The sequence below is a fragment of the Cervus canadensis genome, chromosome 24, assembly GCF_019320065.1.
Source record: "Cervus canadensis isolate Bull #8, Minnesota chromosome 24, ASM1932006v1, whole genome shotgun sequence".
Lineage (NCBI taxonomy): Eukaryota > Metazoa > Chordata > Mammalia > Artiodactyla > Cervidae > Cervus > Cervus canadensis.
Window position 1 is genome coordinate 6430174 of NC_057409.1, and position 22139 is coordinate 6452312.

The 22139-nt window shown below is 44.6% G+C and overlaps 2 protein-coding genes across 14 annotated transcripts in view; both read right to left on the bottom strand.

Annotated features, from left to right (window-relative positions):
• HNRNPR (heterogeneous nuclear ribonucleoprotein R) overlaps positions 1-649 on the bottom strand; it is a 34646-nt gene extending 33997 nt beyond the window's left edge. For 3 of the 7 annotated variants that reach the window (XM_043444958.1, XM_043444955.1, XM_043444954.1), the window contains exon 1: positions 491-648. The gene's annotated coding sequence lies outside the window, so the exon portion shown is untranslated. Of the gene's footprint in view, positions 1-490 lie in introns of all 7 variants that reach the window. The other 4 variants (XM_043444960.1, XM_043444959.1, XM_043444957.1 and 1 more) reach the window with 3 other exon arrangements.
• Positions 650-12192: 11543 nt separating this feature from the next.
• On the bottom strand, positions 12193-21096 carry ZNF436 (zinc finger protein 436). Of its 7 annotated transcripts, none has more exons than XM_043444760.1 (4): positions 20574-21096; positions 19174-19266; positions 18245-18371; positions 12193-15926 (listed from the first exon to the last, which is right to left on the bottom strand). In XM_043444760.1, the coding sequence occupies exons 2-4, from the start codon at positions 19204-19206 to the stop codon at positions 14674-14676; spliced, it is 1413 nt and encodes a 470-aa protein (XP_043300695.1). In that variant the 5' UTR covers positions 19207-19266; positions 20574-21096; the 3' UTR covers positions 12193-14673. The 7 variants fall into 7 exon arrangements, with proteins under 7 accessions (XP_043300695.1, XP_043300697.1, XP_043300696.1 ...); XM_043444762.1 differs by lacking the exon at positions 20574-21096 and adding an exon at positions 19900-20041; XM_043444761.1 differs by lacking the exon at positions 20574-21096 and adding an exon at positions 19659-19824.
• Between the last annotated feature and the right edge of the window lie 1043 nt (positions 21097-22139).

A 22139-nucleotide genomic window follows, 5' to 3' on the forward strand; every position in this document is an offset into this window, starting at 1 on the left:
CCTCGGCCCACCCCGGCCCATGCCGGTCCTGACCATCAACAAACCCCACGCGCGGCTAGGCCGGCTGAACGGGGAGCAAGGCGGGGCTCCGGCAGGGAGAGGCGATGGGGTCTACCTAAAACTGGGACTGAAAGCGGCCGACTCGGCCGCGTGGAGCGGCAGGCGGAGGCGGGAAAAGAGCGGCGGACCCGGCAGGCCGCGCGGAGAGCGCCCGACGGGCCGGACCACGGGCCTGGGCTGGGAGGGGAGGCGGCGGGTGGCGGGGGGAGCGGGGAGGACGAGCGAGGGCGAGGAAGCGCTTCGGCGGCGGCTAGGCCCTCCGCTGAGCAGCCGGCTGAGGCCGAAGCCGCCCCCAGCCCTTCCCCACCCCCACCCCGGGGGCCTCGGAGCGAAAACGAAACTGGGGAGCAGGCGCCGAGTCCGGGCCGGGCCCGGTAGGGTCGGATCGGGGCTCCCGGCCCCTCCCCCCGCGGGCCGGCGCGAGACTCACCAGGGCAGAGCTGGGGCCGGTGGCCGGGCCCGTGAGAACCAGCGCGAGGCGCTTTGAAAACGACTAGAAATGGCGCGCGCGCCACCCCCTCCCCCCCCCGTCACGGACCGAGACGCGATCCCGGCAGCACGCGGGGTTTCCCGGAACTGCTTCCAGGGACTCTGAGCGGCCGGGCAATCACTTCGCGCGGCGGCCTGATGAGCAGCTCAGAAGACCAATAGCAGGGAGAAGAGGCGCCCCACGCCGGACGGCTCAGAAGCCAATCGCGGAAGCCGTCGGCTGAGCCAATGAGGGAACTCAGCGCCGCCGGCTGGGGCGCCTCCGGGGCGGGGGCAGGAACACAAAGGGGTCTGTGGTGAAGCCGCGAGTGGTAGGCGAGGCTGTGGCGCCGCAGGCCCAGAGTGGCCGAGGCCCGCCCCCTCCCCCGTCCCTTCTCGTCTGCCGCCTGCGCGAGACTGCTCCCGGAACCCCGCCCCCTACGCCCTGCATCGGCTCCTTCGGCCGCGGGCCCTCCCGCCCCTTCACCGGCGCTAATCCTCCTCCCTGGAGTAGCCGCCGCCGCCGCGTTCGCCCCGGACACGCCCACCGCCACGCGGCCAGGCCTCCTCTAGGTCGTTTTCTGGGCTCCAGTTAGAGCACGCTGTAGGGGTTTGGCTCGTCTGTTTTGCTGGAGAATTTCTTCGCGAAGAAAAATCATCCCTTGGAGCACTCAGAAAACTCCCTCCTTGGCTCCCTTCCACACATGGTTGGGAGCAGCTCAGGATGTGAGGGAAATCGCTCAAGTGGGCATTTACTCAAGAGTCATGTTAGCTACAAATGACAGAGCTGAGACCTTTCTGCGTGGGGTTTGGAGCTAATTCATATTCACAAAAGAACATTGGGCAGGTGTATCCATCTACGAAGCCAAAGGAGCCGTGCAAGGATAAGAGCTAATTCCCAAAGGAGGCTAAATCCCGTTTTTCCTAAACGTTTCTCACCCTCCACCCCTACTTGTTTGTCCCCTGTTCCTCGCCTTAGTCCGAACCTCTCTCATCCCACGGCCTTTCCTTCGCCATCTCCAATGCCCAGTCCCTGTCCAGGCGAGAAGGAAGCCAAGCAGTGGCCTCAGAGATTTCCAGATACACTTCAAGGATAATTTAAATTTCCCGGAAACTATCAACCAAAAATTAGCTGTTGAAAACCTATGCATTCGGTACTGGGCTGAACGTCATGGAGAACCCAACTTTTGCAGCGTGCGGTGTGAAATTTATGCAAATAATTTTATTATTTAGTAGCTAAGCCATGTCCAACTGTTTGTGTACCCCGTGGACTACAACACAGCCAGGCTTCCCTCTCCACCATCTGCCCGAGTTTGCTCAGACTCATACACATTGAGTCCGTGGGGCCATCCAACCATATCATCCTCTGTTGCCCCCTTCTCCTGCCTTCACTCTTACCGGACATCAGGGTCTTTTCCAAAGACCCTGAATCAGGTAGCCAAAGTATTGGAGCTTCAGCATCAGTCCTTCCGATGAATATTCAGGGTTGATTTCCTTTAGGATTGACTGGTTTGATCTCCTTGCTGTCCAAGGGACTCTCGAGTCTTCTCCAGCTCCACATTGCAAAAGCGTCAATTCTTCAGTGCTCAGCCTTCTTTATGGTTCACCTCTCACATCCCTACCTGACTACTGGAAAAACCATAGCTTTGACTGTAGACATCTTTGTCAGCAAAGTGATGTCTCGGCTTTATAATACACTGTCTAGGTTTGTCATAGCTTTTCTTCCAAGGAGCAAGCATCTTTTAATCTCATGCAAATTATAATGCAAATTAAAATGCTAATTTTATAATTTAAATGATTAATATAATTTTGTAATATAATTTGAATACATATAAATTATAAATAATTTTATAATGCAAATTAAGATGTATATGCTAGGATCCTTAAGAAAAATAATACAAAATGATGAATACAATTCAGGAACAGAATCTGGAAGGGCATGGTAAAGGGACTTTGAAGTTTAAACTTTATTAGCTTCACATAAATCTGCCTCTAACTCGAGGGTTCTTAACCTATTTTGTGCCATTTGACAGTCTGGTAAAACTATGGATCTTTTGCGTTTTTAAATGAGCAAAGTAAAATACGTAGCATTATAAAAGAAATGTTGAAATACAATCAGGAAATACCTATTTAAGACATTTGTGATATAGTAATCTTTTTCTTTAAACATCAATATCTTGCAGCAAGTTAAACTACTGAAATTTTAAAGCAAAAAGAAGGTATTGCAAGAAATCCCACAACTGGAATGAGATACGAAAATATCTGTTATTCCTGTTGGTGAGAGAGTGAAAGTTACCACGAACTGTGGTTTGTTTCCTGTATTCACAATGGGAAAAAATGCTTAATTTCAGCAGTATATTAACAAAAATAGTTATTTTTTTTTCTTTCAAGTTGAAGAACCAGTGAATTCCAGTCAGAGATCCTTCTCCATTTAACATAGAATGAAAACTCCTGGACTGGATACTGTAAGTAAAGTGATTCTATCATCAAGTATTTTCTGAGGTCAAATACTCACCTGTATGGTCCTAAGTATACTCCACCTTTTCAGACCGTGTATCTTGGTTTTTTAAAATTTGGAAATATGGGCATCTGAGCTTTGCATTTGAAAAAAAAAATTGTGTGTGTGTGTGTGTAGTCATGAATGTGATATTATACAAATATTTGTTGTATGCCCTCTACATATAAATCACTGTATGAAAGTATGAAATATAATTGCTGTCCTTTAAGTGGTTACATTCTAGTTTACAAGGCAAGACAAGTATACAAATAAATATAATAAAATGAATTGCTAGGGAGAGCTCCAGCTATATTTCTAACCTTTTTAAGATGAAGTAACACAGTACAGCTAGACCAGTCCACAGCTCTTCCTGTCACAGAACAAATCTGTGGTCCAACTGGTATGTCAATGAACAACATGCTTTTGCTTCTTTAAACAATTACAGAGCACCCAAATACTCAAATTGAAGCTTTGACTTTTACTACTTACAACCTGAAGTAACAAAGAATGTTTAAAATTATCAAACCTTTTTATTGGGTCCATAGATTAATCTTTTGTCTTACTTGTCCCTTTCCTGATTCTAAAGGAAATAGTCTATTCCTCAGACTCCAAACAAGATTACATCAGTTCAGCTTCTTCAAAAATGCCTTCACTTGCTACTCATGAGGTTAAGCCATCTCAGCCACAGTTCAAGGTCACACCCAGGGGGAAATGAAAACGAAATAATATAGAAAGTAAGAATGAGGAGAGAAAAATGGAAAATGAAGAAATACCATGTATAAAATGTTAGTGAAAAGGACATCAACAACCAACCCTTGTTAACAGTTTTTAGGTGCCAAGAGGTGTCTACTCAGGGAAAGCCCAATGTGATGAATAAGTTAGAAAATATGAGTTAGAAAACTTCAGTTCTACTTGGAATTCTCCCACTGTCAAATAGAACTGTTTATTTCCTCCATCATACTTTAATAGTTACCATTTTAAGCCACTTTCCAAAATGGTAGTGCTCCAATCAAGACTGACCAGAGCTAAAGACTGTGTCTCATTTATACCTTCTAGGATTACCCTTCTTTTAAAAATAAAGTGCCATCTGGCTGACATGCAATAGCTTATGATCAACTGACTCCAAGACCTTACTGCATGCCTGCTTTATCATTTTTGCAACATTGTTCTCTTGAAGATTATCCTAGCTGACCCATCAACTTCCCTTCAATTCTCAAATTCATCCAACTGTTTTAAAACAGGAAGAGTGCTTCTCCATCTTAGTGACAGCAGTGTTTTGAACAATAATCACTACCATTTATGGAGCTCTTACTATGTACTGGGGCTTCCCTGGTGGCTCAGACAGTAAAGAATCTGCCTCCAATGCAGGAGACCTGGGTTCAGTCCCTGAGTCGGGAAGATCCCCTGAAGAAGGAAATGGCTACCCACTCCAGTATTGTTGCCTGGAGAATTCCATGGACAGAGAAGCCTGGCAGGCTACAGCCCATGGGATCGCAGAGTCAGATATGACTGAATGACTAACACTACTATGTATTGAGTGCTTTATATATGCTGTTGCTGATCCTCACACGAAAACTTAAAGGCTAGTAACATTCCATTTTATTGAGGAAACAAAGCTCAGAGAGGTTAAAACATTTGCTCAAAGCCACACAGGTGAATTAAGACTCAAACACAGGTGTGAGCTACTTTATCAGGCCCCTTTTCGATTGAAGTCCTAGTGTTGCCAGACTCGTCGTTTGTAGAGATGGATATTTTACCAGTCAAACACACACACACATACACACCCACACCATCATTTGGCTTCCTTGGTGGTTCAGCAGTTAAGAATCCACCTGTCACTGCAAGAGACACATGTTCAATCCCTGGTCTGGGAAGATTCCACATGTCACAGAGTAGCTAAAGCCCATGCACCACAACTACTTAGCCCATGCTCTAGAGCCTATGCTGCAACAAGAGAGGCCACTGCAGTGTGAAGCCTGAGCACTGCAACTAAGAGTAACCCCTGCTCGCTGCAGCCAGAGAAAGCCCACGCCTGGTTTTTACTCCGCACAACCAAAAAAAGAAAAAGAACCATCATTGTCAATATGATGAAATTTTTTTTTTTAATATGATGAGTTTGTTGTTTAGTCGCTAAGTCATGTCCAACTCCTTTGTGACCCCATGGACTGTAGCCTGACAGGATCCTCTGTCCATAGGACTTCCCAGGCAAGCATATTAGACTGGGTTGCCATTTCCTTCTCTAGGGGATCTTCCCAACCTAGGGGTCGAACCCACGTCTCCTGAATTGCACATAGATTCTTTACCACTGGGAGTCGTCAGGGAAGCCCCAATATGATGAATAAGTTAGAAAACACTATTTAGAGCCAAAAGCAAACTGTGATATAAGATAATGAGAACATTTTCCTATGTCCTTTGCAGATTGGCTTCTCAATGCAATTTGAACACGTTCTGAGAAACGACAGTGTTTAAGAACAAAATTGTGGCCTCACAAAATGTCAACATTGAGGAGCAACAGTCGAGTAGCTTTGTTAGAAAATCTCCTATAGAGGTTATACCTATATAGACTTCACAGCACTAGTTAATGGTTATAAAGCACCTACCATGCTATCTCATTTAATATTCACAACAATACATGAGGCAAGTAGCAAAAGGTATCATTTCCATTTTGCAAATGAAGAAACTAATTCCCAGGTGACAGCTGAGACTCAAACTATGACGTAAGTCCAAATTACAGTCTCGTAATCCTGCTACATAGCTAGAGCATAATTGGTTTGATTCATTGAATCAAAACCAATAAAGTTAAACCTTCACCTTTCTAAGACTTAATATTTCCAAACTTGTTGGTAGTCTCTGATTTGTTTTTCTTTTGGTCATACTTCATGGCTTGTGGGATCTTAGTTCCCAGACCAGGAACTGAACACGGAGGCAGTGAAAGCATGGAATCCATACTACTGGACCACCTGGGAATTCCTGGTAGTCTCTGATTTTTAAACTCTTTTTTGTACTTTTTTTTTTTTTCATGATTTCTCTGCTTTCCTGGAGTTTTGTTGAGAGAACATAGAAAAAGTGAAAAAGAAAAATAGCAAAATGAGCTCTCCTTTCCAGCCTTCCATTCCCTCAATCAAACTCAAGATAGCAAGAATCAAATTTCAAGGCCAGTTAGGATTGCTGAGTCCAATTTAAGAGTGATGAACACTTAGTCTTTGGAGAAATTTAACGTATTTGTTTGGAGAGGGCAAAGGCACCCCACTCCAGTACTCTTGCCTGGAAAATCCCATGGACGGAGGAGCCTGGTGGGCTGTAGTCCATGGGGTCACTAAGAGTTGGACACGACTGAGCGACTTCACTTTCACTTTTCACTTTCATGCATTGGAGAAGGAAATGGCACCCCACTCTAGTGTTCTTGCCTGGAGAATCCCAGGGACGGGGGAGCCTGGTGGGCTGCCACCTATGGGGTCGCACAGAGTCGGACACGACTGAAGCGACTTAGCAGCAGCAGCAGCAACATATTTGTTCCGCTTGGCCACAGCAGAATTCCCTGGAGAGTCCCCACCAGGACCTTGGTGCATCTTTGCACTGACACTGAACTCTGCAGCTGGTAAAGAGACTGGCACAGGCGGTGGTAGCAGCTTCCACCTAAATTCAAGAAATCAAACTCTAGGAGACTGTTGAACATAACATTTGGTCCATTGACTTCTGATTATTTTAAGGCTTCCCTATGAGCAGACAGAAGAGTTATATGTGGCAAATCTTTTAGGAAGTGTTACTATAAGCTTTTAACTGAAATCCAGTAGAATTCTAAGTATTATTACCCATATTCCAATATGCAAGTTAAATATACTGTTACACAAATCAGATTCAACAGGGATTGTGAGTCCTGCTCCCTAGGTATAACTTTTGAGAGTACAATAAAATAGTAAGAATTGATTATAAATAGACAATATGTGTATAGCTAAAGTTTCATTACCCTTAAGTTAAAATATCCATTAAAGGGACTTCCCTGGTGGTCCAGTGGTTAAGACTCCAAGCTCCCAATGGAGGGGGCTTGGGTTCAATCCCTGGTGGGGGAACTAAGATCCTACAGGCCGCATGGCACAGCCAAAAAATTTAAAAAGAAAAATAGGAAAAAATATCCATTAGAATAAGGGGGAAAGTGCTCTGAAATTATCATTAATACAAACTATAATACTGTATGCATGAAGTTTTTCCATTTACAAAGAGTTTCAAATAGAGTATCTCACTAGATATCTACTACATTTGAACATCTTGAAATGTATGGCCTTTGCCCTGTGATGCTCCTCTCCCGATTCTCCTGTGGGTTCTGTAATACTCCCCTCTTCTGCCCATCATTATATATGTGCTGTTCTCACACTCTTATCAGGGCCACCCCAGTCACCTGCATGGTTTTCACTATTCATTTCCATACTCACTATTCTCATGTTTTTTATTTTAAAAAATTTATTTATTTTTGGCTGTTCCTGAGTCTTCATTGCTGTGCTCAGACTTTCTCTAGCTGTGTTGAGCAGGGACTACTGTCTAGTTTTGGTACCTGGGTTTCTAATTGCAGTGGCGTCTCCTGTTGTGGAATATGGGCTCTAGAACGTGCAGTCTTCAGTAATTGCAACTCCCAGGCTCTAGAGCAGGAGCTGAGTAGTTGTGGCACACAGGTTCAGTTGCCTCATGGAATGTGGGATCTTCCCAGACCAGAGATCGAACCAGTGTGCCCTGTGTTGTGAGGTGGATTCTTGACCACTGGACCACCAGGGAAACCCCATCACTATTCCTACTTACCTACTGGCCCCTTTTGGGTCCTAAGCTCTGAACTCATATTCTCAACTACCCGCTGGGCATGTGAGTGTGTTTGGATGTTAAGAGGTTTTTTGAACTCCACAACTAGTCTCTAAAAATGGTTTTTATCTTCCATCATTTGCCCCCTTCCTCACTGAGTTCCACCCACCCCAACCTGGTGCTATTCCTCCAGCATGCCAACCACTGCCTCAGCCCCTCACATTTGCTCTTTAGTAAATTAAGTACTTAGAACACTTTCCTCCAGATATCCTGACACCTTCAGAACTCCTCTCTAATGTCACCACTTCAGAGAGTCTTTACTGTCTTCTCTAAAATAGTAGTCCCTCTTCACTCCCTTATTTTTATTTACTGCATTTGTTATCACCTCACCTTATGTATGCCTTTGTCCATCTCCCCCACAGAATATAAGTTCAGTAAGGGCGGAGCCTTCATCTCATTCAGTCCTATACCAAGTATGCTGTTGGTGCTCAACAAGTTTTTATTAAATGAATGAACTTCTATGCTTTGTACCCTGACCAGATTTCTCCTCTTTGTATGCCCGGGTTCCACTCATAGCATAATCATCCATCCAACAAATTACTCACCTCAGAAATCCGGATATCATAGGTTTTGACTCCTAATAAGTCACTGGTGTAAACAATTCATTGTGTGCCTGGAGGCTGGGACTAGGACTTGAGCTAGGGTACAAATGAGAGCTTGTCCCCCTTCTTGTCCTACTCCGGCTTTGTCCTCTCCCAGGAGGGCCCTCGTGTTCACATGTGTGGCTGCAGGTCCAGTCTCTGTCCATCTTCCCAAACCAAGGGCTATGTGTACACACATGGAGCTTGGTTTGCCTTCAAGAGAACAAACTTGGGGAAGAGGCTTGAAGTGGGCTGTCGGGGCAAAGGTGTCCAAGGCCCTAGATAACTGAAGTTGGTGATCTAGAAGGGGAGACAGGAGTATGAGTTCTAGATGGCACATTCCTCTGCTCCCACAGGGAAAGGTGCAACTGGAGGAGGACCCTTTAATATACAGGGCTCAGAAAGATGGCCCTGTTGCTCTGGTATAATGGCAGTATTACCTGAGCTAAAACCCAAATTCCAATAGAGTGGATATAACCAAATGAAGGTGCAATCTAGAAAGCATGCTTCTTCCCTCCCTCGTCTAAAAAACAAAGATAGAGTCTTGTAACTTGAGAACTATCAATAAGGAGACTTAGAAAAGGAAATCTTGGGTAAAAATCCTATTAGAACACAGGACTTCATCAAAATGTGAAACTTTGGTTCTTTGAAAGACATTGTTAAGGTAATGAAAAGTCAAAGACTAGGAGAAATATTTGCAAATCATGTATTTGATAAAGGACCTGTATCCAAAATATATAAAGAACTCTCAAACAAAAGAGTCAAAACTTTCATTAGATTCTCAAAGGAATCTGGATCCTCCTTAAAATATTAACACCTATTGGTTTATAATGCTCAACTTGGAGAATTATCAGCTTGGAGAGTTCAGAGGTTGACCAATAGCCAAATCTACAGCTGGGAGCTTAGAATCCTGCCCAAGCTCCCTGTATTGAGAGCTTGCCTTGCAACATTTTACCAAAGTTGCCATAATGTCTAAACCTAGATAACCCTCCAAAGATGACAATGATTCATCAAATACTGACGCTTCAAGAGTAGGTGACTTTATCCTCGTTTTACCTTGGGAGGACCACATAGCCTCTGGGAGTCTTTTTCCCTCTTGCATGAGGCCCCACCAGATATGCAATGACAGAACAGCTCCTGTTTCTACAGACTTTCTTTTATAAGTTGCTTGTGTGGTGAAAAATCAGAAATGAAGTCACCAGTCCCGCTAGAGGGAATGAAATTGATACATCAACTCCTTTCATTTATCTAAGACATATTTGTTGCCTCCCTATTCTAAGTCAAACATTTGCTAGGGACTGAAGCTACAACAGTGAGCAAGACACAGTGATTTCTTGGAGGATATCAAAATCTAGTGGAGGAGACAAAGAAGTAAACAGGCATTTACAAAACAGGAATAAAGTGCTTTGACTGGGATAAACCCAGGGAACACAACAGGAACACCTGATCCTGTCTTGTGGGATCAGGAAAGGTTCCCTGGAACAAGCTAGGCATGGAGACCTGAAGGATGAAGAGAAGCTGACCAGAAGAGTGGAGAGAAAGAGATGCAGCTTGGAGAGTGCTGCAAGTGCAGGGGAAGTGCAGAGAATCGAAGCTCAGGAGGGCAGCAGAGGCCAGATCTTGTTCACTTCCTCACACATCACACACTGTGCCACTGGCCATGGAAAACATGAGAAAGTTTTGCACAGAAGAGTGGCAAGAATGGGTTTGCCTTTCAGAAAGATCATTCTAGCTGCAGCTAGGGAGAATAGTTGGAAGGGGGTTGAAAATAGAGGAGACTCATTAGGAGGTTGTTTCAGTAAGCAGGATGTGGCTTGGGGATGGTCTAAATAATTGCAACTAATATTTTGAGCTCTATTATTTCATTTAATCTTTGCAATTCTGTGAGGTAGGTATAATTACCCACCACTTTACAGATGGGAAATCCAAGGAACAGAGAAGCTAAGTAACTTGCCCAAGGTTACATGATAAGTGGGGGCAATACAGAAAGCAGGTAGACCGATTTGAGAAATATTTAGGAGGTAGCAAGGTAATGACTGGAAGACTAATTGTGCAACTGATTTTCATGCTTGCTTTTGGAAGGGTGGCTTAAGGAGCAGTTTTCAAATACTGAAGTACAAGTTTCTAGCATGGATGATTAGACCATGACTGAGTTTGGAAGTACAGAAGGAGCAGGTGAAGGGTGATGGTAGTGATAGAACAAAGTGGTAGATTCAGTTTCAGGTCTGCCTGGGTAATTTCTGAGTGATGTCTAGAAGGCAGCCATAGGGGATGCTATGAAATTCAAAGTGAGATTTTGGTATCATCAGCTTCAGTCTCTCCCAAAGGGAAAAACAAAAGCACCTTTAAAGAAGGTAAAAATGAAACAGACTTTGTGTACGAACCATTTAGGAAAACAGATAAACACAATGAGATTCACCATGAAACCATTTTAGATCATTACAGGGTAATTTTCTTCAATCCATTTTACTCCTCAGTTGTTTTTCACTAACAGCCTTTTTATCTTGAAGTCTCCTAGAGATAAGGCGGTCCCAGTCGGCAGCTCCTCTACTGTACAGATATGGGCATCTAACCAATGCTTCAAAGAGTAAGTTTCTCCTGAGGCACAGAACTCCTTTTTCAGCAGGAACACTAACCTTTGAAACACTATGTAACCATTTAACAAATTATCATTTCAATGGACTCAGTGGAGTCCAAATGGCCTAGAAGCACAACCCTAACCAAGGGCTAGCCACCTAGAGAAAATTCAGAGAAGGAAATCTGCCTCTATTAGAATAATGGCGAAATATTAACATACTAAATACCCTTCAGGAGAGGTGCCAGGTCAATTTCTCCAGCATTTTCCGTGAACTTTCCTTTCCAGAGATAAAAAATGCTGAATGTGTAGGAAGGAGAAAAAAAGTTTTAAGAAATGTTTATGCCAACTGCCTGGAGATCCAGTGGTTAGATTCTGAGCTTTCACTGCCAAGGGCACAGGTGTCATCTTTGGTTGGGGAAGTAAGAGCCCAGAAGCCATGTGGCACAGCCCCTCACCACTCCCCCCAAAAGTCTGACAATTTATAAAATCTCTTTCAAGTCTTGGCTATTGGGTAAATTAAAATTTTTCTTTCATATTTGTATTTTCTCCCAGTTTAAAGTATTTCTACTCCCTACCTCTGTCTAAATTGGTCTTCCATTAAAAAAAAAAAAAAAAGCTTCCTAAGATAAAATTACTTGTAAGAAATTTGAAGATTGTGGCCACAACCTACTAGAAAATAATCACTGCCTTAGGCAGACTGTGAAATTTTGTCATGAATTGAGAGCCTTTGACTATTTTTAAGACATATCTCTGTTCTGGGATCCTAATACTAATTTAGTAGAAACTGTTTTAGTATTAACAGATACCCAAAAATATCTCCTTCAAGCAATATGGCCTCCCCTCATTTTTCCCTTTTGGTTTTTTTTTTTTTTTTTTTGCTTTTGTTTTCCTTCCCCAAAGTTAATGAGTTACCCATACTAAATATTTCCATGTTGCTTTGCCGTCAGCCTAATCTTCATAGGAAATGCCCAGGTTTTTGCATCTCCCCAAAATATGGCAATATCCAAAAGGTTGACCAATATGTGAAGACACTTCCCAGGTTCCCACAAGAACATCTATACAAAGGCATTAATATAAAAAACCAATTGTGCCCAATTTTAATGAATCTGATGAAAAGTTGTTTTGTGAATTGGTGCTGAATTACTAAAATAATTCTCCACTTTTTGATTTTAAAAATTTTACTTTTAATTACAGAATATTGTTAGAATAATACAGATGGAGATAGACACTAGTATAACTGTGACCAATACCAGAAGGAAAACTGCGCTACATACTTAACTTGTTCACTCACTCTCCACAACCATAGAAAACAGGCACAATGTGTTCAGGGTATGTGCAGAAGCAGCCAGAGACTTGGGAGCAGAAGGCATGCAGAAAGCTTTAGCAAAGAGAGACTGATGGATAACTTTACACAGAGTTCAACGCAGCAAATGGGCAACAACTGGCAGGAAGAGAGGAGATAGAGCTGGTCTGGCCCTCTGCCCTTTTAACTTCCCAACTGGAGTGTACATGTCTGCTGAGAAGGCTGGGGCACTTAGAAGCCAAAAGCAGCAGAAGGAACAGGTTGGGGGTAAGGCAGGAGAATAAGGAAGGAAAAGCGGGTAAAATACAGTTAGGTCATGGAGATGATATCTTCTCTGGCCATTCCGAAGCTAATGCCCCTAGCAGCTCACAGAAACAACAGGAGAATTTTGGTATTCATTAAAACCATCAGCAACACTGATATGGGAAAAAGACACGTTTGACTTTAGTCATCAAGAACATGTAAGTCATTCAACAATTAAAATAGGAATACCCACAGCTAGATTTCGTATAGAACAAAGAACATGCTCCCTGCCCAAATCTGTATTTAAATAGGAGTGGCAACATAAAGACATCTACTTGGTGGAGTATTTCACTGTTACTTCTGAGGTTGTGTTACTGCAAGGGATGCAGACCCACAGGGCGGTGGATCACAGGAAATCACTATAGTACACTACCCAAGAAAGACCACTGGCTCTTTTAACACCAAGTCCCAAAGAGTTATGGCAAAGGTTTTTCAAATGTTACAACACTCACAATAAAGCACAGTATTTGGGGCAGACTCAAGAAAAAATATATTCCTTACTCTAGCCCCCATTCCTGGACATTGATTCCCTCCCACTCCCACCCCCAAATGCTTGGATATGCATCAACATTTGGGATATTTCTTAATTCCTATTTGAACTGAGATAAGGAGAATTGACATTACTGGGCTTAAATTGGGTCAATGCTGACATAAACAGGTTAAATTTGTAAGCTGAGAGAATGGAAATACATTCCTATCTAGGTTTATTAATTCCTTGTGACTAGGGCAAAGAGAAGATCATTCAGTCTGAGACTAGGACAATCAACCTATTTGGTAATTATCTCCAAGACTAATACATATAAACAAGTGCTTGGTTCTGTACAGATCTTTCAGGAGAGTGCACACAAGAGCACTAGTGTTTAAATTTTTTTCATAAAGAATGAACAAAAGGACATTTCTCACGTTGGAGTTATGTCGGTTTTTCTGTCACATGATCAATATCACCCAAGAGCATGCTAATTCAGTGTGAATTCAGTTTCTGCTATTGGAAAAACAACAAGAATACACATTTCACTGTACATACACATGCCCTTATGCAAGCTAAGATAAACACTGGGATGTGGCCCTTATCAAATCCTAGAGTTAGCAGTACAGGGAGATTTGATCTTAAAGGGTAGAGGGGAAAGAACACAGAAACGACCTGATTCCTTGGGAAGGAACTCTATGCTTCCTTCCCCAGTCAATTCCACTTGCTCCTTATGCTCCACCATCACTTATGGTCCTAGCTTTCCTTGAAGATATTTTCCCTACAATATTCCCTACAGTGATCCCCAAAGAAAATTCTTAAATTCTGATCAATGGCAATAACAGTGGGCATCTCTTGCTAAAATCACCACTGTTGATGAGTCCTTGGTCCCCAAATCTGTGTCTCATTTTTCCTTTCAATCTGAATCTTCAGTTAGCTTTCACAAAGAGGAAAGCTTTAAAAAAAGTTAATTAGAAACAATGAGGAGAAAAGCGATGATCATTGCCTTCACCGTGCAGAATCCTGCTCTCAGGAAGATAGAAAGATACAAATGCATGAGCAACTCAAGGAGAAAGCCCTTTGAAGGGAAGATGTGTGTGCCCAGCTACTATGGTGAGTGAATAGGTGTGGCAATTCAGGCAAAGTCTCTGGTTGTTTTTTTCCAAAGCAGCTGTGACCACCCTATCACAGTTCAACATTTCTCCTAGTATAGCTCTTTGGGTCAAGGATGGGAGAAATTACTTTGAAAGATTTACTCCATTTCCAGGCCTGAGCATTTACCAGCATTTATCACCTGGTCTTCAGATTTCCAGTTATTTGTGAGGCTGACTTTGATGAAATAATTCGCTAGTACTGAGAGAATACAAATCACTATTTTGCAAGAGAGAATAATATTCCCAAAGCCATGGGTCAGAATTTCAAGTGGCTTGTCTTCTGTGATATTTTAAATGGTGACCCACAAGAAAGAAATTCAGCACAGTAAGAGAAGCTTCAGTCTTGACAGAGCTCTTTGATACAGAATACAATTGTACCTTCAAATGAATCATTCCCCATTCATAATTACAGGACTTAGTCAGTGTGCACTCTTTTATGTTTAATAAGAGCTGAGCTCCGGCTGAAACTCTTCTCACATTCTGTACATTCATAAGGCTTTTCTCCTGTATGAACTCTTTGATGTGTGATGAGGTTGGAGCTCTGGGTGAATCCTTTTCCACACTGCACACACTCATAGGGTTTCTCTCCTGTGTGGGTTCTCTGGTGTTTAATTAGGTCTGACCTTTCACCAAAGCTTCGCCAACACTCGTTGCACTCGTAGGGCTTCTCTCCAGTGTGAATTTTCTGGTGTGTGATGAGGTGAGAGCTCCGGCTGAAGCTTTTCCCACAGGCATTACATTCATATGGCTTTTCCCCAGTGTGGGTTCTCTGGTGCTGAACCAAGTGTGAGATGCGGCTGAAATTCTCCCCACATTCATTACAGTGGTATGGCTTTTCCCCCGTGTGGGCTCTGCGATGGCGCACAAGGTCAGAGTTCTGACTGAAATTCTTCCCACACTCATCACACTTGTAGGGTCTCTCCCCTGTGTGGACGCGATAGTGTTTGATGAGATCAGATCTCTCACTGAAGCCTCGCCCGCATTCGTTACATTCATAAGGCTTCTCACCCGTGTGGGTCCTCTGGTGCTGAGCTAGGTGAGAGCTCCGGCTGAAGCTTTTCCCACACTCCTCACACTCGTAGGGTTTTTCCCCACTGTGGGTCCTTTGGTGCTGGATGAGGTGAGACAGCCGGCAGAAACTCTTCCCACACTCATTACATTTGTGAGGCTTTTCTCCAGTGTGGATTGTCTGATGCTGAATGAGGTGAGAGCTTCTTCCAAAACTTTTCCCACATTCATTACAGTCATAGGGCCTCTCCCCAGTGTGTGTTCTTTGATGTTGAATAAGGTGGGAACTCCGACTGAAGCCCTTCCCGCATTCATAACACTTATAGGGTCTGTCACCCGTGTGGGTTTTCTGATGCCGATTAAGGTCTGAGATCTGACTAAAGGCCTTTCCACAATGAGAACATATATGATATCGGATGCTTGTGTGGACTTCTTTGTGGACAAGCAGATCTGTGACTTGCTGGAGAGGATAGCTTACCCACTCTTCTGCCGTTAAATCTCCCCATTGTCTTTCTGATCTATCCCTGTTGTCAAAGGCCTCTTCACTTTCAGGATTTTCCTCAGTATTACCAACAGGTCTTTCAGATGCAGTCTCAAATTCCACATCTTCACTAATCTCTTGCTTTGGATTCACCTCGTTTTCACTCCTGATTTCAAAATCTGTAATCAAGGGTAAAGAATGTTATTGGTAAACACACACAAAAATGATCTACTGTGTGCTGGGCACTGTGCTAAGTTCTTTATGTGAATTACCTCAACCACCCTGAGCACCAGACATCATGATGATGTCCACTTTATGAATGAGAAATCCAAGGTCCACAGAAATGGTTCACAAAAGGTTAAACAGTAGTAAATGGTAAAGCTAAGATACAAATCCAGGTGTCTTGATAAAAGTTAATGCTTTGAATCACTACAGTTAATGGTTCTTTATTCAAATTATATACGTTCCTGGTGTTTCAAAAGAAGAAAACCAGAAATAGAAAATATAAAAGACTCTAGGAACTTCCCTGGTGGTCCAGTGGCTAAGACTTCAAGCTCCTAATGCAGGGGGCCAGGGTTTGATCCCTGGTCAGGGAACTAGATCCCACATGCTGCAACTAAAACTGTGTGCCACAACTAAGACCCAGCACAGCCAAATAAATAAATATATATATATAAAAGAAAATATAAGACTCTAAATTAGAACTTCTAAAAGCAAAGAGCCTAGATATTTTCTATGTGAATGCATGTGTGTGTATATTGTATGTTCTTGTCAAGTCTTCATCATTAGCATTATTTAATATCCACTAAGCACCTACTAGGGGAAAAAAATGGACTTACTGGGTTAGCATGGAGAAAAACAGATTTTTATCAATCTATATCAAGTCTCACTTGACAGGAAAAATGACTGCCAAAGTTACTTGCTACTTTTCAGCGGCTTTTTTTTTTTTGTACTTTTTTTTTTTTTCTGCTTCACCATGCAGCTTTTGGGATCTTAGTTCCCAGACTGGAATTGAACCCACACCCTCTGCATTGAAAGAGCAGAGTCTTAAGCACTGGACTGCAAGGGATGTCCTCCTCACTGGCCTTTTAATGCAAACAGAAGTGAGACAGTTGGAGAAGGCAAAAAAGATGCCTGGTTCAGAATGCTTTTGGCATTGACTAGGTAAAGACTTTAAAAGAAAATCAAAATACACAAAGTCACTGTGTATAAGAAACTTTCTACCAGTCACGTCTTTTCCAAGTTGTGTCTCTTGGTACACTTTTTATAAAGAGGTTACTAGGTATTCTGGGGGGAAAAGGTCCATGGACAAATTAGTTTGGTAAATGGTGCATACAACATCCTCTTCCTAGAAATTTAAAATGCCCTGATACCAGATTATAGGTTCTGAGGAGTCTGAAGGTTAAAAAAAAGTCTTGTAAACATTATTTAACCCATTCCCAAACTTATTTGGGCAAGAAACTTTTTTTTTTTTTGGTGCTTCCATGTTTCCATCTTTCCAACAAGCATTCCTTGGGCTGGACCACTGATGTATAAATTCACATTTCTTTAAGATTCTAATTTCTTGTTTTTGTTGGATTAAGTGGAATACTTGGGTTCCTGACTACCACAGATCTGGGTAGATAGAGTCATTTCTAGTTGCATTTCTAAAGGAAGGATCCAAGAAAGTTGAGACATCAGAGAGAGTCCAGGTTAAATAGGAAACCCTTCAGAGTTGCCATTTCTTTGTTAAAAGCTATGGGGATAAAGCTTTCAGAAAAAGAAATAATCCTAATGAATGGCAGATAACCTAGTGAACCATACATGGTTGCTAACTTCTGTCAAGTCCTAACAGGAGACAAAGTGAGTCAAAAGACTGTTCAGCTCAAGAACAGTTTATTCTATTGCACCCAGACAAAAGGGTATCTCACAGAAGACAGGTTTGCAGGCCATTAAAAAAAATTAGCTTCCCTCTTTAATAGAATTTGTGATCTCATTTAGTTCAGGATTCTCCTGGAACAGCATCTGACACACTCAAAATCTATGATCAACTCTGAAACATCTCTAGACAAGTACCTACTGTGGATAAATAAAGGACCCGAGGCAAAGCTAGGGCTCTGAAGCCAAAACAAACACAAAAAGGTGGCTTTTGCCCTCCTGTCAACCTCGGTCAGCACCCCTTCATCTTCTAGTAAAAGCACCATTTACAGGGGCATTTATAACCTGGCAAGTACCATTATGTCAGACCTGTTTGGTCAGTGATCTGTACAAACAGGCTGGAGAATGGCAAATGATTCAGGGCACAAGAAATCTGAGTGTTTCTAAAATGCACAGAAACAATCTTTCATCCTAGACGACATGACCTTGATATTCCCTCACTCAAAGATCTGCCTGAGGACTCAGCCCACGCCAAAATCCAATTAGGTGCTTTAAAAATCAAGTAACTAGGTTGTGTTGAAAGAGCTAAGGCATTTTTGATAGTCTCAAAAAACGTGGGGTGGAGAAAGAGAATTCTTACCTAATGAGACAACATTTCCATAATTCTCCTGCATAACATCCCTGTAAATGTCCCTTTGTGTAGGGTCCAGAGGTCTCCATTCTTCCCGGGTGAGGTACATGGCCATATCTTCAAATGTCACAGGTGCCTGAAATCACACATTGCTTCCTCAATACTTGGTATCTAGGAAGTTAGTACCAATTTTTCTTCTTGAAACGAGAGACATGGCTAGAATTGTTGAGAAGGCAAAAGGCATTAGGTCTGATATGTAGAATCCAAAGGAGAAATAAGTAAGCAACAAAGAGATGTGGTTCAGGAGACAGCAATTTATGAGCAGATTGCTTTGGTCCCGTGGCCGGATACCCCTGCCCTCCTCTTAACAGTACTCTTCTCAGCACACATCGAACATCTACATCATTCCATACCTTTACCTACAACGTTCCTCTTTTCTTGGAGTATCTTCCTCGGACTAGTGAAATCCTACTATTCCTTAAAACCCTGTTCCAGCACCAGCTGTTCCTCAGTGCCCTCCCCCCCTCCCCCACTCCCCGCCGCCCATTCCGCGCTCTGCTCCACTCCTCCCTCCCACACCTCAGAGAGAATACTCCCACTTCTTGGTTCCCACAGCACCTTGCTCCTACAGAAAATAGTGCTTTTATCACGCTAGTTTCATGGCTAACCGGATGCATCTGTCTTCCTACAGACTGAGCAGACAGGGAGGGCACGTTCCATCCATCTTTGTCTCCCTAGTATTGAAAGGCAAACAGCAGGTGTTCAATAAATGCTTGTTTGTGGCTATACTGTCCTGATACTGGGTCTCTGGAGGCAGAGTGGCAAAGCAAGCGAATTACTAATCCGAGGGAATTTCCCATAGGGATTTGCAAAGCAAAGAAACGCGGGCACGAGGTGGTTAAGCACAGGCAGGGTCCGAGAAGCCACCCCCGGCTTACCTGGGACCCAGCCATGAGCAGGGTGGCTGCCATCTCGGGCTCAAGGATTCGCCTCCCAGGAGAGACAGCAGGAAAAGCAGCTAGCAGACAGTGCTAAAGGAGGCGAAAAGCAGGGCGTGAGGCACAGAAACAGGCCCTGCCCACTCCCCGGGGCTTGAGTTCTGGCCGCCCAGGCGGGTGGGGAGGGCCCTGAACCCGGGCCGGGTCACTCTCCTCCCTGACCCTCGAGCGCGACCCGCCCTCTGTGTCTCCGCCACCAAGGGGTGGAGGCTGCCAGAATTTAATAAGACAACCCCCTGGCTCGGTCCCTCCCGGACCCGGGGGTCAAGCCGATGCTCTCTCAGGGAGGAGGCTCTCAGCCCAGCCCACAGAACGCCTCTGCTCCTCCATGGCGAGGCTGGGCCCTTTCCGGCAGCTGCCTCGGCCAATCAGCGAGCGAAGCTCCAAAAGCACTCTGCCAATTAGATTCCGAGTATTAGGCCCACCTCCCGTAGCCCGGCAGAGCCCCTTTAGCGCGCCTGCGCCCGACCCCGTGGCCTGTCGGGAGTTGGAGTTCCACTCTGTCGTACAAAGGCCAGTCAAGAGGCCAAAAGCCACGGAGGGAAAGAACAAAAGGGTGAAGGAAAAAAGCGCGTCCTCCTAGCCAGGGCGGAGTATCTTTCACTTTCTTCTCTTGGAGAGAGCAGCCGGATTAAGCCAGAGAGGTTGCCCTGCTTCTCGTCACACCTCTAGAAGTTTATCTTGAGTCGAGCTTAAGTTAAGCTTAACTGCGACATTGAGCCTAATATAGGTGCTGGCCTGTGTTGGGTTCCTCTGGGATTAGCTCTCATCTGACGACCCAGACTTGAGAGGAAAGCAGCAGCCGCCCACTCCCCAGGGGAGACTCGGCGGCCGCGCTGGAACTTTGAGCTCCACCCACGCACTACATCTCCCAGCAGCCACCGCGGCATTCTCACACTGCTGCGCAGACTACAACTCCCAGGAGGCACCGCGCAGCCCGTCCGCAGGAGAGTGAGGTCCGCGGCAGGGCCCGGCTGGGTCCCGGCTCCATCGCTGTTAACCCTGTAGGGATATCCAACCGCGTCCTTCTAAAACAGGCTCCCCTTGAGCGGCCGGCTGATTTGCGCCTAGCGGAGGGGAAGCAAAAGCCGGAGCGAAGTCAGAAGCGAGGGTGGGTTATAGGGCGCGTAAGGTGGAGCGAGCCGGGCCCGGGGATTCGGAAAGCCTGTCCTTATTATCCCCGAGGGCTTGCCTGCTAAAAGAGTTCCTGGTGCCCTCCCGCGTCGATGGGATCGTGGGCCTCTAACGGCTTAAGCCCAACGGGCTCTCAGGATGTTACCAGCCCTTGACCGACTTAAGGCAGGAAGCCGAAAACCCGAATTGGGAACCAACAGACTCACCTCCTGGCCCGCAAAAGATGCGTTAGGTCTCCGGCTTCAAAAGATCCAAGAGGCCTCAAAACAGATTTCAAATCCGCAAGCAGAGTTCTCTTGAGACTGCGGACGTTTGGAAAGATTCTAGGGATCACCGGCAGACCCTGGATATCTTAGACCTGCAGGTAGATCTCGAATCCGTAGACATGCAGGCAAAGCCCAGAGATGGTAGGCGGTTCCCAAAGACTCACAGAATTCCCGAAACATCAGACTCTCAGGCAGCTCAGAGAAACCACAGGCTCCTAGGCAGATCTCTGAGACCACAGAACTAGCCAAGAAATATCACCAGCAGCTAAGCTGCATTCAACTGGAGCTCTTCCGAACGGAAGGACTTGCAGCCTTCCCTTTCCCCAGCCAGGATGAGAAAATGAGACAATGGAAGCGGAGCACTAGGGAGAGCAGGCATTCTGCGCGAAGGAGAGCTCCGAGCTCGCTGTAGCCTTGGAGAGGGAAGTGATGGAAAAAGAATATAGCAGCTTATTAGGGACTCCCACCCTCTTCAAGTTATAAATATCCCCAGAACCTTGGCCATGTGCCCAGAAGCCTGTTGTCTCTAACTGTACAGGAGACTTCTCTGCCTGGGCTGGGAAAGGGGCTTTTCTTTTGTTTTGCAGATATGTCCACCCACCAAGTGACTTGAATTTTTTTCATCAAACGTGACTCTAGGCTACGCTTTTATTAGTGAGTGTCCTGTTCCCAGTGCCCCGTTATTTATGGTTAATTACTCAAGTGTTTAGAAAGAACTCAGGACCCTACCCAGCCAGGAGGCAGACTCCCCCACTCCCCACTGCCAACTGTGAGGTAAGAAATTTTTTAGATACCACAGAATTGTACCATCCCTCCCCCATCTAAAATTAATATGGGAACCACACACACAAAAACATAGAATCGTAGAGGATCCCCAAGAGGTGGTGTCCTGAGTGGGGGAAGTGTGTGGGCATCAAGGTCAGACAGACCTAGGTTGGAATCCAGGCTGTGTATCTCTTTGGAAAGTCATTTCATCGCTCCAGGCCCGCTTCCCTTTCTGGTGAAATTGGGTAATCCATACCTAAGGTGGTGGTGAGCAGTAAGATGATTTAAAGCACTCCATACAGAGAGAGCACTCAGATGATCGTTGATATTACTATTAATCCTGCCTTTGGTGGCAGGAGAGACTTTCAGAAAGCCTGTGGATATTTTCACTGGCTCAGAACATCTGAGAAGTCGGAGTGGCTGGATAGCTGTGGAGATCTGCTGGTGACCTTATTATCCAGAGTGTTTCTGCTGAAAATCCAGAGGGAGCTGGCAGTTGAGTCAGTTTGTTGAGTTCAAGAGAACTGGCGTATTGAGCCAAGTAGAGCAGAAGTATTTGGGGCTACCAAAAACTCAGCAAGGTGAGGCGTCACGCTCCCAGGGAAAGCTCTGGGACAAGGAAGAGAGAGATCAGCTCAGAGTTCGCAGGTTTCTAACTGGGCCGAAGGTGAGGTGAGTGCCCGAGCCCCTCGGCTCAGTGGGGCTCCCTTTTCATCCCTTCTCTGACAGATTGCTTTGTAA